Source organism: Argopecten irradians, chromosome 4 (assembly GCF_041381155.1).
Source record: "Argopecten irradians isolate NY chromosome 4, Ai_NY, whole genome shotgun sequence".
Taxonomy (NCBI): domain Eukaryota; kingdom Metazoa; phylum Mollusca; class Bivalvia; order Pectinida; family Pectinidae; genus Argopecten; species Argopecten irradians.
In genome coordinates this window covers 34,667,253-34,683,338 of record NC_091137.1, presented here as the reverse complement: position 1 = coordinate 34,683,338, position 16,086 = coordinate 34,667,253, and the positions used below count along the sequence as shown (strand labels likewise).

Genomic DNA, 16,086 nt, shown 5'->3' with positions numbered 1-16,086 from the left:
GTTGTAACCTTGTATAACCTTTATATACAGTACTTACTAAGGTCGCCTGCCCAGCCCTTGGTGATGTTGTAACCTCGTATAACCTTTATATACAGTACTTACTAAGGTCGCCTGCCCAGCCTTTGGTGATGTTATAACCTCGTATAACCTTTATATACAGTACTTACTAAGGTCGCCTGCCCAGCCCTTGGTGATGTTGTAACCTCGTATAACCTTTATATACAGTACAGCACAGGGGTAGTGTGTCACCTGCAGTTTTGTAAAGAGAATAAAGAAATCATGAAAAATACTTTAAACAAACAATTAAATGCAAACAATAGAGAAAAGATAAGCATTTTTATGACTGAATGATAAATCTCTATATTTACTCTATGGAGCTTGGTAGTTTAAGTACATACAACTTTTACAAAGGTCATTGGGAGCTGATAATTATCAAAATAAGATATATTATATTTTTCTTGCTCTAAATTTCATGGAAGAAAATTCTTAAACCTTTAACCTACCTCAAAAACTTGAAATGGATCAAATCTGTAACATCAATTAAAAGAAAATTATGAATGAGTCCAAAAAATTATATATATGATAGAATTCTAATTTAAAAAAAGAGTTTGTATTGATTATATAATCTGTTATTATTTGCTATTATAAACAATCGTTGAAATTTTAACAGCTTAATTTATTTATTACAATGTTCTTCTCTCTGAAATTTCTAAGATAAATTAGATGATGCAAATTATATTGCTAAAAGATTCTCTTTCTAGAATAAATCATATCAGAGTTTCTGTTGCTGGAAAAGAAGCACAAACTTTCAGATTATTCCATCAATTCAATATATTTATGTATACTTTTAAATATTGAATTACAGTACATTTTGTTACATGCAAACATATATTGTACCGGGTACATATGTATGTGTCGGCTTTCATATATTATCAGAACAACCGTATTGGACCTATTAATCGCCCAGGACTCTCAGGAAAGTGAGGAATATTAATGGAATCAAATTTAGGCTTTTAAAAAAAATCAATTTGTAGAATAACTAAGGTAAAAAAACTATTGTGTACAATTTCATGGAAAGTGAAATTCAGGCATTATGGTACTGTAGATACAGGGGCACTAATTGGGTCAGATATGGTAAGGGATATCTGTAGAAGCTAGGGCATATAGCAAGTTGTAAATTCTAATAAATTTGGAAAGTTTTAAAATTCTCTTTATTCATGAAAATTTTCACATTAAAATGCCATGCAGATGTAGAAATTACTTGATATTTCAATTAAGAGTAATGTGCATGTTTTTAAAAGGTGTGTTTCTTACATGATAGTACCAGAGTACTTTTCCTGGAATTTTTTTGTTAAGTTTAGATTGATGTTTTGCAATCTTGACTTCATTAATTTCTATGGGCCTATGGGCAAAAAATGTATATGGTCAGTCAAGAGGTGTAAAGCATTTATAAAATAAACAAAACCAAAAAATATGAAGAAGTAAAACCATGCACTTCAATGCAAAACAATGCAATTCAACCCTGTTTCACCTATAAAGTCCTCACCATGAATTAAACTTTCATGAATAAGTCTTAATTTATTCATGAATATACCCGAATATGTAAATAAGTCCAAACCCTAAAATAAGCCAGTATAGATATGAAGAAGCCCATATCTCAGTTTCTGAATACTATACCAATCTGAACACTCAAATTTCTGAATATACTCCAATCTGCGAATAAGCTCAAACCCCAAAATAAGTCATCAGCCATGAATAAGCCCTAACCCCAAAATACGCCATCAGCGACAAATAAGTCGCATCACATGAATAAGGGAATAAGGAAAAAAATAAACCACAATACTAATATGAGATTATTAACCAATTAATCAAATATTCTACCTACCAAAGTGTGCTGGGATTGATTTAGTAATAATAACTGGATGTTAAACAGACCAGAAAATATACATATAAACAAGTCATGGATGACTGATTACATACTGTACCGTACAGAGTATATAATAAGTTGAGAACAGACTTATGTTAAAATCGTGATGTAGATATAGGGGGAATAGTGGATAAAAAGTAGTCCAAAATCTAATTATCTAAATTTTTAACTGAAATCGTGATGTTGCTCTATCTTGAGAAATTCATAGTCTGAGAAATTGGACGCGCCGGTGTAGATATATTGATTCACTACACAAGGGTTGAAATACAATGTACCAATTTGGCCCAAGAAGGGTCCAGGGCAGTTAAAATTCAAAAATGAAAGTGCATAAATAGGACCTTTGGGCAAACATTTCAAACAATTAATGCACAGAGTAAGCCATTCATCAATTTTACTAAAGAAATGAAATAGAGAAATCTACAAGGTTTTCATAGTTTCACATTATATATATCTAAGTCAACATAAGTGAAATTGAGGCCTTAAAAGAGGGAGGGGTGCTTTTGGGGTTGAATACAGTATCTATACTTTTACAATGGGTAAAATATGTAGTGGGACTGCAGACTGGACCAGTCATCAGTGACCAGATAATTGTTGGACTGGAGCCATAGTTAAGAGCTATTTTTATGATCAACTTATATTAACCTGAATATACCTATAGCAGTGTGATTAGAACCCAGAATTTGTATGTTAAAAATGTCAGTCCTGACTTTTAGCCAAGGCAATGTCATTAGTCCATCACTTATGACCTTTTAACCTTTGAGGGATGAAATGTTAAATTACATTAATTTTCTATAACAATCTAAAGGTAATTTACTTGGCCAAATTTGGTATTGGTATAATTATATTATGACAATCATTCTAACCCACATCTATAAAAGGGATTCAACATTGCATCTAAATTGTACAGTAAAACCTGCCTAATAGGAGCCACCTCTGTATAAAGACCACCTTCTTAATATGACCACCTTTCTAATAACCTATGTGACCAATTACAACACAATTTGCCCTGTATATGAAAAACAATTGTCTATAAAAACCACCTGTGTATAAAGACCACCTGTCTATTATACTACCTGGTTTTAAAGACCATCTGGCTATAAAGACCATTTTCTATGGCCTTTGGGCGGTCAATATAGACAGGTTTCACTGTGTTTTGTATTGTAAATTGTTTTATTTACTTATATCCTTGACATTACAGAATTTGTATGTCGTACTGGTAAAACTAGAATTAATTAAGAAACCTGTCATAAAGGGGTTGTGATTACATTTCAACTCTGGCAAATGTAGAAATAGAATTAATAAAGGAATCAGTCATAACGGGGTCGCAGTTACATCTCAACATGATAAAACCACAAGTATTTTGTCAGTGGTGCTACTGAACGTCCTAGCAATATAAAAAAGAGAGATATTGAATGTTTGTTGTGACAACCCTTAAAAACACAACCATCACCGGTTTTACTCATGCCTATTTATACATTATTGGGTCATGCTTTGTGTGGGTAGCATGTATCAACTTTTCAGTAGAATGAATAGACATCATCCGAGTATTTCATGCTTGCATGCTTGAACATGATTTAGCTGTAGGATCTCATTAAATGATATTGGAATCTTCTGTTCTGTTTGGCTAACTGATCATGTAGATACCTAATACACACTTTTTACACAAGTATATGGAATATTGAATAGAAAATGCAAATGCTTACACTTATATTCTGTGTACTGATCAGCAATGAGCATACAGACATTGGATTTCTGCAAATATCCCTTCCACAGGACCCAGATGTGTTCCTTTATTTCTAACTTGCGGTTAAACCTGTTTTTAAAGACCACCTAAGGATCTTTATAGCCAAATGATCTTTATATATGCAGGTCAAAATGTGTTGAAATCTCAAGAGAGTGGTCTCATTAAGCAGGTTGTCGTTATACAGAGGTGGCTGTTAAGGCAGGTTTTATTGTGTTTATAAATTTATGTTAATTATTAATCCTTTTCACAATAAAATAATCTGACTCAAAGGAACACATCAAGTCTCTGTGTCTCTTAGTTCTATAAGACATGCATATAGGATATATGTATGATATGTAGACAGGGTGTCAAGAATTTAGACAAGAATGTATCAAGTCCCTATGTCTCAAATTTATATAAGACATTCACATGTAATATATAGAGTAAGATCTGGGTACACAGGGTTTATATAATATTGTAAAGAGTGCATCAAGTCCCTTTGCCCCGAGTTTATATATAAGACATGCATATATGATACACTGGGTAAGCTCTGGGTTGTCAGGGTTTACAAAATATACCAGTCTGTATATAAGGCATGCACCTAAGATATATATGTGAAGATAAATACAGGAACATGTCAAGTCCCTGTGTCTCCTGATAATAATCAAGACATGTGTATAGAATATACGTTGAGCTCTTGGTAGACTGGATTTAGAGAATACATATACCACCCCGGTATTATATAAGACAAGAACATCTCAAGTCCCTGTGTTTCCAGTTTATATAACAAGACATGCATATAGGTTAAGCTCTGGGTAGACAATGCTTTGAGGATACAAGACTATAAAGTCCAATATATTCAATTCATATAGGTATAAACTAGGATATAGGTTAAGATAAAGGCAAGAACATGTCAAGTTCCTGTGTCTCCAGTTAATGTAAGCTCTGGGTAGGGGGGTTAGAGGATATATAGTCACCTTGAGAGTTTAGGAAGATGTTGTAGGAGTCGCCTTTAGTAAGAAACAAAAAGAACAGGGAACTTAAGTGCTGATGGTGAGATCAAACATCAAAATCAAACAATAAATATTAAACATGTGTTAATCTGTAATAGCATATTACAAAGTTATCTGCCCTTGTGGATAGGTATTGTGATTTCATGTGTTTACAAGAGAAACATCATGTTTTTCAAAAAAAAAAATTACATGAATTTCGCTCATAAATCAATCGATGCCTACCCGCAAGGGAAGTAACTCTGCAATATGCGAAAACGGAATAGAGAAAAAATGGTTATGAAAATCACAATTAGAGATGAAATGAAAAGAAAAATGGTGTTAGGCAATTTTTGTTAAGCAATAAATCAATTGTTATCAAAAAACAATAAAGGAAGAAAAAGAAACTATTTTCTATCTATTTATTGAAGAGATTCACATTTTTGTTACTGTAGTTATCTCCCTTGCAGGAAGGTATCCATTGTGACATCATTATTTTGTGAGCGAAACTCAGGTAGTTTTCTTGGAAAACCCTTGACGTTACTGTCATAAACAATGACGTCGTAATCAATACCTAACCTGAAAGGGGGGATAATCCTGATATACAAATAAAGAATAAAGGGATCACAGTCTGAAGATATTTCTTACTGATCTCAGACCTGAGCAAGTATCTTTTTCATCTGGACAATGTAAATTATTATAAAGAGAATAAGGACCTTTGTTAGTGTACAGGCTGTTAAGATCATGTGATGATCATTTTATATCCTCCATACACGACATAACACTTCTTACACTTGTAAATGATTGCCTATCTAAACAATAATTAATTGTCACCTCATTAACACTCCATCAAAACTGATAACGACTTTAAAAACAAAAACAACAGCAAGTGCACGAGGTACCTACCCAAACGGATCACTGTAATCATATCATAGATAGAAGGTCATTTTATATATAAGATTTTCAATAGTCATCTCTATGGTATAATTGACCAATCACCAGCCGGTATGTAACCAGGTATAATGTCGCAAACACAAGTGTGCCTGTTCAATGTGTTAACAAATGTCGTAGCATACACAATATAAAATGGATTGTTATATGACTGTGAGTTTTGCCGTTTTCTGATTGGTCTAGACCGCTTGGACAGGTATTGACAAAATGCAATGTCAACCTGAGACCGATGAACACCTGTTCAGAGGTTGACATTGCAAATCCGGTAACCTGGCTATAAATAAACACAGGGAATTCCCGCTCTCTTCTACATTTTTTACCAATCAAAATGGAGCATTGCCGATCATCGGGCAATAGCCAAATCAAACATGGCAGACAACAGCGTGGTAGATTAGGAAAGGTATTCGAAGATTATATTATGAAAAAGCATAATAGAAGTACTAAAAGTACCTACATTGTACTGAGGATACGTGGATGAAGATTTTCTTGACATTTTGTCAAATTAGTCATTGCGCTGTCCTTGCTTCAAAATTATTTTAAATAGGAAAACTTGTATCATTTCATATAACAGAACAATTATTGAATTTTTGTAGGTTAATATGAGGAATTAATAAACCTTTGAAAGGTGATATTTTCTTGGCCCTCGGCCTCGGGAAATATCACCTTTCTCAGGTTTAACAATTCCTCGTATTAACCTACAAAAATTCAATATTTGTATAATGTCACATGTGATACCCAAATGGTTTAATTGACAGCTAGCAGTCCGTCAATTACTTTTTGGTACTACTGATAAATATTATTGAACAAAGAACAGTTATATAATTAGATGCTGAATCCACAAAATGTCCTTGGTCTTCCTCATTAATTTTTAATATTGTATGTAGTTAAATTACCTATAAATATTTACATGTGATATTTTGATAACAATATTTAGTATTGTATGTATCATTTGGTGTACTATTTGTATATATATATAGTGTCAAGGTTATGTTGCCTGCTAACGGTTGCAGATTTAAGATTATATTGTAATAATTCTCAAAATGTCACTTAAACAAATAAACATCAGATTCTGTTGATCAAAATGTCATCTGATATCAATATGATACAAAATGACATATATATCAAATTACAAATTTAATGTTAGTTAACGGTTTGTGAAAGCCAAATCAGATTTACTTGGATGAAAACAGGTGCTTTGAATTCTAAAGTACAAAGATATTGGTAATGTCTAGACATACACTGAATTAATTCATATGTGGTTACAAGATATATTTTCTATAATATTAAAACCTGTGTGCAATTCGCAATCTGATTTATGAAATCTTCAATGTTGTGTAAAATCTAGAAATGATAATTTGTTTTGTGATAGTGTTGTGTTGGTAGAGCTTCAGAATCCAATATGGTGACAATCTTACAAGCTTAGTACGATTTGATGACGACAACAAAGAGGTACACTTGTAATTCGGAATGATAAAATGAGAATATCAAATGTCAAACTTACATTTTTTAAAAGACCAATTTGAGATTGACAAATAGGAATTTCATGGTAGCTTAATGGATTTACTTTGCTGTCCATGAAGCCGTAATATCCATTCCTAAAAATTACTTATTTTCCTAAATCATTTACGTCAACTCCTTTACTGATTTTTATCACAACGCAAAATATTTTCTGTGACGCAAGAAAACCGAAGTATACAATTTAACTTCAACCACTGTATTTTGAATAGCTCGTTTTTTTATATTTAGAAGAAAAAAAATGGAAAAATAATGTGTTTGCACTCTTCACTGCATATAAAAATTGCCAATCAATTTTTTTTTTATTTATATGTATTCATAAATATATATGCCAAATTCTTTGGTATAAATAACATTTGATATTGCATGATTAGATCGAGCATAACTTATAGGTATTCTGAGGTAATCATTCATCATTTGGAGTGATTTGACCTTTAGGGTCAAGATCGTTACAGCAGTACAGTTGGGTCATAGCAAGAACATTAAGGTGTTGATTGAAATATCTGTTGTCACTATAGAATTTATCTTACTCTAGGTCACAAGAACAATGTCATGTACCTTTCATATGAGAATGAACATTTGTTTTAATTACATATGGTATACACTGTAACGTCATGGTCATTTATATGAGATGCATGTTTGACTATTAATAAGGCCATAAGGCCTGCGAAATAAAAACTTCAAACTTGAGATCATGAACATATATATGCTATGATTATAAATTTCATGTCATGAAGACAAGGTTATTTGCAAAAAAAATTGGACCATGGCCATTTGCCTTGCTCCAGTTTAAGGTTTAGAGGTCAAAAGACCATGATCCTTTGACATTGTCTTTGTCAGTAAAATTGTTTAAAATTGAACTTACTTTTTCAGGTCCATGTTTAAATAAGAATTACAAGAAATCCCACAGATTATATCCAATAGTTGTCGGGAATGAACAATTAACAGCACTTAGATCCAGAGTATAGTAAGTATATATTACTTATATCACAAGTCACACGCCTCTTCACTCTTCATCTCTGAAAAAAAAAGAATTATGGTCAATTTGTATACAGGTTACCATTCACCAATACCGTAGTAGACTTGATGCGATTCTAAAACTCTTTTCAAACCACCATCTGATTTTAGGTTTTGTCCACACAGAATAAAATTTGCACTCCTAATTTCCACACATAATAGATTTCATTAACACACTTATAAAACATAACTAGTCTTTCCCCCATTTATTCATGGTAGCATACCAGATCACCTCTCTAGTGTAATGCTGGTGTTGATGCTTCATCAGACTAGTCTTAAGATGGGACCTATATGTCAAGGTCATCTCATTAATGTAATGGAGGGCCATTCAGTATATTAATTTGAAATTTTCATAGAACGTACAGAATATTTCCAATTTTCTATATCCTGTATGGGATTGAAATATATGTGTTTAACGAGATTTTCATCACTGCTGTAAATGTATAGTTCATCTATCAACTGAATTTATGGAAATCCTTTGAATATAAGGCGTTTCCCTGTTCTCACTTTTTCTAATACAGACAGCTATCATTCTTTGACCTCCAATGAGTTCTATTTAAAAAATACACTTTATCAACTATTAAACTTTTTTTTTCTTGGTTTGTAATCACAGTCAGTTTCAATTTCCTAACACAAATATATCCAATGAATATTTATTTCGGTGATATTTTTTACCTACGGGATTTATGTAATGAGAACTCAAACATATATATAGCCAGATGACAATATGTGATACAAACTTTACTCGCTGCTCTGACTGTTTGAGTTAGAATCTTGGAAATTACATGCCCGATTTCCAGATACAAAGTGTTGGCTATGGCTTAAACACCAGTTCCTATAATAGAATTATTTTCAAATTGATTAATGACATCCGTTTGTAACAGGTTAGTCCAAATTTAGTCCTGTAAGTGCTCCCTCATTATTTTCAATTTTATTTAGTGTCCTGGGTCGAATAAGATACTATTTTAGTAGAACAACTTGTCTACAATATATATATGTAAAATTCAATTTATGATTCATTTTCTATTATAAAGCATTCTGTACTGGGGTACTCTTTATCAGATCTTGATATCAGTAATACCGGAGGAAATTCAATTTCACATTTACATACCGAGATGAATTGAAAATGTTTTAGTGCAAAAATGTCTTTCAAAACATTGATGAAAAGGCTTCATTTTAACAGTATCTTCATGGTACAGTAGTTATATATAAACATCTAAAAAGTACAAATAACTGTCAATTTTCAATATCTTGTTGCTAAAAAAAAGCAAAATTAGAAACTGAAAGGACCAAATGTTGATTTGATAAAATTAATTATGCCGTAAACCCAAAACATATGATATTCAATTGATTTGGTTATTATTGTCATTTTGTTCATTTTTAACTGTAATTTTATAAATTATGATATTTGTGTCATTGGGTTGTTTGAAATGTTGCAAATATTATACACTATTTTTTCTTAACAAATAAATACAATGGTATCAAAAAAGCTATACATACTGTACATGTAATATATCTCGGGATTGAATCATAATTTTCTACCTAATAATCCAACCAAAATATTTTTGGCAGTTTATCTGTTGCTGAAAAGAAAGGCTTAATGAACAAAGAGCTACAATTAGTCTAAGCAGTATTAATTAGGTTATGGTTCGTTACCTCCGAGGTGTTAGTTGTGAATGAGGTATTGTGCAATGATTTATCCTGAACCCCTACATACCCATGCAAAGGGAATTAATTGTATCCGATAATCTTGATAAATTACGTATACCAAGACATTATAATTAGTTTAATGATATACATGTACATATATACATGAATAATGAGGATTATGAATTAGATAATATATAGATAGTTTATGCTGTTGCATGTATGTGTGCAAAAGAATATATAAACTCTTTTACTAATTGAAATATGTATATATACATGTATTTGCATGATTGAGTTTGAAGAATAAATGGAGTAAAGTGTAAAGGAAGTGAAAGAGACCTCCTGTGACAGGCTACATGTACATGTTGTAAAAGTCCCAACCCTGGCATCCCTCTAATTCGCTGGGGAATATAAAAAAATTTAAAACCTGAAAAAAGTACCTGTTAGATATATATTAACAGGCAGAATGAATATTATTAATTATTAAAACAACAAAAGAACATTCTGCATACAAGCTAGGCCTTTTTGCCATATGCTTCCAGTGTCTTCAGACAGAATGCATGCTATTTAAATATTAATGATGTAAATACAAACCTTTTGCAGTTACTAATTTCTCCCTCCATTTTGTATCATTATCCCCAGACAGGTGATCCTCCTATGGGGGTAGTTTACCGTGGTGTGTGTGTATAGTTATAACCTGTCACTCGATCATGATAGAGATATCTCAAACTGACACTTTTAACCATAATACCACTGATGATCAACACATCTCAGTCGGAGTACATCAGTCTACCCATGGTACACTTTATATTATCTAAATACTTCAATTTGAATTGACATCAGAGTAATATAAATCATAAATCATGTCAGAAATTATCCGTGGTGAATTTTAGAATAGTCCCTAAAAAACAAATAAATTGTACACAATATGAGGAAAGGTACCTGAAGTTCAGTGGTTTGGCAGTATAAGGCAATGGGACTGTATAAGTCTAGTAAAAATGCATTGTTTAATAAAAAGGTAGTAAATATTCTCAGGATTTGCTAGATAATATTGAAGTGAAATTGAAGAACATGCCTAAATAAAAAAAGAAGAAAAAAATCAAACAAACATTAAAAAAATACGGTGCATTGTCTGAATAAAGAAAATGCAGATATCTGTGTTGGGAAGTGTAACTTTAAGTAAAAATGAATTGGTTTGTTAAAGTTTTAGGAGGGATAGGGTATGAAAATAGTGGTGACACATGTTATGGTATCTACTGCAGCCACAGGCACTTGGGATCCTGGTACTTGACAGATGAATGAGAGTCGTACTCCGATGACCTATAAAGGCTATCAGGGCAGGAACCAACAGCTTCCTGGATTGTCAGTTTCTGTGTCCATAATCTTCAAATGTAGGACAGGCCGTCCTTTATAAGATTGTATTTTTATCGAGATGGCGTCGGCATTAGGCATTAGTAATAGCTACGCTATACATCCTACTTCTGACTTAAACAGACCATCACAGTCCGTCATTCAGAACTGCACTATCGAAGCGGCTGATTGTCCTGACATATTAGCACTAGCACTCTACTTCTCGGTATCGAGTTCAAAACCACATCTGGAAATGCCAGGTACTGACTGCTGTCCTGTGGTTTTTCTCTGGGTACTCTGGGTTTCCTCCACTTTTTAACCTGGCACATCCTTAAATGACCTGGTTCTTGATAGGATGTAAAACAAAATAAACTGTAGTCAAACCTGTCAGGGCAGCCACTTCTCCTATGAGGCCAGTCTGTGAAACTCTATTTCATGAACCTCTAATAAGTGGCCACCTGTCTATTAGTGGCCACCTGTCTAATGTGGACAGCTGTCTAATGTGGTTATCTGTCAAATGTGGCCACGTATCTATTAGTGGCAACCTGTCTATTAGTGGCCACCTGTCTCATGCGGCCACCTGTCTATTAGTGGCCACCTGTTTAATGGGGCCAGCTGTCTAATAATGTGGCTATCTGTCTATTAGTGGTCACCTGTTTAATGTGGCCACCTGTCTAATGTGGCCACCCTGTCTATTAGTGGCCACCTGTCTAATGTGGCCAGCAGTCACTGGTCTGGGTTGTTATCCACACATATTCAGCGACAGTTTTTGTTCAAAGATGTCTGATATCGAGGTTATCTCATGACCATGGTAAAAATTATTGGCGATTTCTTTGAAAATCATATGCATGGTTTCAGGATCAAGTTTTGAAAGGGAATTTTTGTTTTATTTGACATGATTTACCCATAATAAATGTTATACATATATGTACTATAAATAAATTTGACCTAAATAAGCATCCTTGTCTCAATAAGGTAGATGCAGAGTGAGAATATTAATACCACGCTGTTTCTTTATTTTATTTTTCTTCTACAAATTGATATGTGGTTACTGTGTGCATAAGCTTTGTAAAGATCTAAATATGGTCCTGCTTACCTGTTAATATATTTTTTTTAATTTTTGTCAAGCATGTATATTTTGTTGAGTATGTACAATAAGTATTCTCAGTAAAATTAGGTGTGAATAGTTATTTCCCATATTCTCTGAATTGATGCTGGTTTTGTTTATGAGCCAAAATTAATCATAATTTCTATGAGGAAATGCATACATATGCACTAGCTATTTATGGTGAATGAAACATTTCCGCAAATCAGGATATTACTTTGATTTCCTTTGTTTGTTTGTTTGATTGATAACTTATAATGATATCCTATTAACAGCCAGGGTCATGTAAGGACGGCCTCCCATGTATAACGTCCTATTAACAGCCAGGGTCGTGTAAGGACGGCCTCCCCTGTATAACTTCCTGTTAACAACTAGGGTCATGTAAGGACCGCCTCCCATGTATAACGTCCTATTAACAGCTAGGGTCATGTAAGGACGGCCTCCCACGTACAGTATGCGTTGTGTAGCATGTCTGAAGTGTGTGGTGCATGTTTTGGAAAGCTGCTGTATACTTTCATTTCTTACTCATTTGGATGCCACTTGGATTCTTTTATAAAAATACAGTTGTTATATTGCGAGGCGTTCGTTGAGATTGAAACCAGAGTTCCCGGAGAAAAACCATTGCCAAGTACTTATGAATGCTTCTCACATGCCTTGAGGTTTTGCAGAGGACAAGTGTGACTTAACCATTATTAAACTTTTTTCTCCTATTTTTCCTATTGATTAGATTTCAACTGGCATATCAATTTAACATGTAATGTGAAACACTGTGTAGCAGAAGAGGAGAAAATGTAAGAACTAGGCCTGTCAGGGCTCGAACCCAAAAACACACAGGGTGCTCTACCGATTGAGCTACCCGGTCAGCGATTGTCGGTCCAGTTCAGTCTCACTATATTTAACTACATGAAATAAATTGTAATACATATGAACACCTGGGGTGAAGATAGTTCATTCATCAGTATAATTATGACAGCTTTGATTGATATTTGTATACTCTGTAAGATAGAATTAGATAGTGGTTCAGACAGGTTACCTCTACATCTATCTGTGATCATCAACAGCTTGGCCAAGTCAAAGTGACATTAAAGTTTTCTGCTGTCATCCAGTGAAAATATTTATCAAGTAAATGAATAAAATGACAACAAATACTGGTAATTAAATGAACTTCCTCAATTAAACAATACAAATGAGATTACAATCAGAAGCTGAAAGCAAATTTTCCTTAAATCAAAATTGAGTGCCTATATTGTCACATTTCATTTATCCAAATTTAAATAACAAGGTAAGTTTTAGCTCACCTGGCCCAAAGGGCCGGTGAGCTTATGTCATGGCGCGGCATCCGTTGTCCGTCCGTCCGTCCGTCCGTCTGTCTGTCAGTCTGTCCGTCCGTCAACATTTCCTTTAAATCGCTACTAGTCATAGAGTTCTGCATGGATTGTAACCAAATTTGGCCACAAACATCCTTTGGGGAAGTGGAACAGAACTTGTATAAATTTTGGCTCTGACCCATCGGGGGCAGGAGGGGTGGGGCTCCATAGGGGAAATAGAGGTAAATCCTATAAATCGCTACTTGTCCTAGAGATCTGCATGGATTGTAACCAAATGTGGCCCCAAACATCCTTTGGGGAAGTGGAACATAAATTTTGGTTCTGACCCCCCGGGGGCAGGAGGGGCGGGGCCCAATAGGGAAAATAAAGGTAAATCCTATAAATCGCTACTTGTCCTAGAGTTCTGCATGGATTGTAACCAAATTTGACCACAAACATCCTTGGGGGAAGGGGAACAGAACTTGTATAAATTTTGGCTCTGACTCCCCCGAGGGTAGCAGGGGTGGGGCCCAATAGGGGAGTTAGAGGTAAATATTCAAATTCCTTCAGAAAAGAAACAATGAACCTGTATTCAGAACATTACTTGGCATTACAAACTAGGTGAGGGATACAGGCCCTTTGGGCCTCTTATGCCCCTTGAGTGAGTGTCGCCGACAGAACACAGTCATTGTAGATATTAAATACTTGTAAGTAATCTAAAATAATGACCTTGATTGTCATTCTACATTTTTTTTAACTCAACCCTAAAATTTCATAATAAACTGGTCTAGTCTTTGATTTAGAAGAGTCTAAATGTGTCATCAGGGGTGAATGATGAGTTGACTAGAGTACATCCTTGACAAGGAATCTAATACGGAAACAGAGGTCAGGAACTAGTAGTTAAAGGTCACAATGATATTCAACTACAAAAAGCTAGGTCAAGGTTAAAATTATTCTGACTGAGAAGGTCAAGGGTCCTCAAGAATTCCTCATGGAATCTTCAGGGAAAACACCTATAAGTTGAGGATAGGTTAAGGCTCAGATCAAAAGATTGTACGGTATCATTCTAGACATTTCTTTCTTCAAAGATTTGTATTCTTCAATAAACATTATATTTTCTTTATCAATAAGTAATTTCTTTATCAATAAGTAATTTCATGAAGTTTGAGTTTTTTGTCAGAGCATCCATTTTCCTTAACAATTTCGTAGGTAATTTTTTTCTGCATTGATAAATATCAGTATTTGGTTTGGCTTGTTTAGTTTAATGTCCTTTTACAACCAGGTTTATTCAAGGGCGTGCCAGGTTAAGATGATGGAGGAAAGCCAGAGTACCTGGACAAAAACCACAGATCAGTTACCAGTTCCTGGCAACTGCCCACATGGGATTATTGGTGACCCAGAGGTGGAGGGCTTGTGCTATTATTTTCGTTGTAACATTTGAACCACCTCAATCAATAACCATTGGGTCATGTTCATAAATTTTCACAAGTACAAATACCTATATTTCCTAATACAAACTAATTTGAGTACTAAATTCAGCTAGACAGTGTATTGGAAAGTGACTCTTGATAATATGCGGGAGATTGTAGTTTCAGACCGTATCTAATGATAATAAATTATTGGACAAAGAACTATACATATCTCTCAGACTTTGTAAAGATAATTCTTGGACATATTGATGATAATTTTGTACTCTCAGACAAAGTATGACATTGTACTTGGATAATGCAGGTAATGTGCTTTAATTCAGTTAAAACTAGCCTTTGAGAGGTTAATATGAAAAACATTTATCAATTAACAAATATTTTTGTTCACACAAGGATTCTGGTTCAAATGTAATTGCATCCTGATAATTTTTCTATTAAACTACCAGTTTCTTATGGAAATGGTAGAAATCTATTAAAGGTATAAAGTTAGTTTAAATATATATAGAGTACTACCTTAAATTCTTACCTGAGAGAGAAGTTTTATATTCCTCAGAAGTTTTTCACTGATAAGTGACACTACATATACATTTAGAACTACGCTGAATATTGGACTAGCTTCAGGTAGCTTACTTGTTTACTTTCAGACGTCTCCGTATCTAATGATGTGTAACGGTCCTGTTTACAACACGATCTAATTGACCATGCTTGAACGATTCTCCAGGGTTTTCGATCGTGTCTGAATTAAAATCAACATGTCTGGTTTCTTATCACGGTCCTTTGTCATTTATCAATGAAAGCCTGTGATTTAGGTCTAATGCTATGTGTAGTATCAATATAGAAGTATCAGTCCTGAATCAGCTTGAGGTTATAAGATATTGAATCATGGTATTTTACTACAGGCTAATTAGTAGTGATGTACTATTGAAGAAACAAAATGTGAAACTTTCCAATTTTTTGTTTTAAAAATTCTAATACTTATTAGGTATATACATGTATACCAGAAGTACCTAAAAGATATCAGCTTAAACTTAATATTATTAGAAATATTTTTTTTGTTATGTGAATAGATAAAATAAGCAAGAACAAGATTTATTGATTTTTGTTGACATTATCTGTATTCATAAGATA

The 16,086-nt window shown here is 33.7% G+C and overlaps 1 protein-coding gene and 1 long non-coding RNA gene across 2 annotated transcripts in view; one reads left to right on the top strand and one right to left on the bottom strand.

Annotated features, from left to right (window-relative positions):
- The window catches only part of LOC138321432 (cytosolic phospholipase A2-like), a 49,558-nt gene that overhangs the window by 20,169 nt on the left and 13,303 nt on the right, over positions 1–16,086 (bottom strand). Inside the window, 4 exon segments of the mRNA XM_069265118.1 lie at positions 214–249; positions 504–528; positions 4,628–4,660; positions 7,971–8,124. Of these exon segments, the coding sequence (XP_069121219.1) occupies positions 214–249; positions 504–528; positions 4,628–4,660; positions 7,971–7,984 (108 nt within the window). The 5' untranslated portion in view covers positions 7,985–8,124.
- The window catches only part of LOC138321433 (uncharacterized), a 43,391-nt gene that overhangs the window by 15,124 nt on the left and 12,181 nt on the right, over positions 1–16,086 (top strand). The window contains exon 2 of the long non-coding RNA XR_011208330.1: positions 7,979–8,072. This is a non-coding gene — a long non-coding RNA (uncharacterized lncRNA). The remainder of the gene's footprint in view (positions 1–7,978; positions 8,073–16,086) is intronic.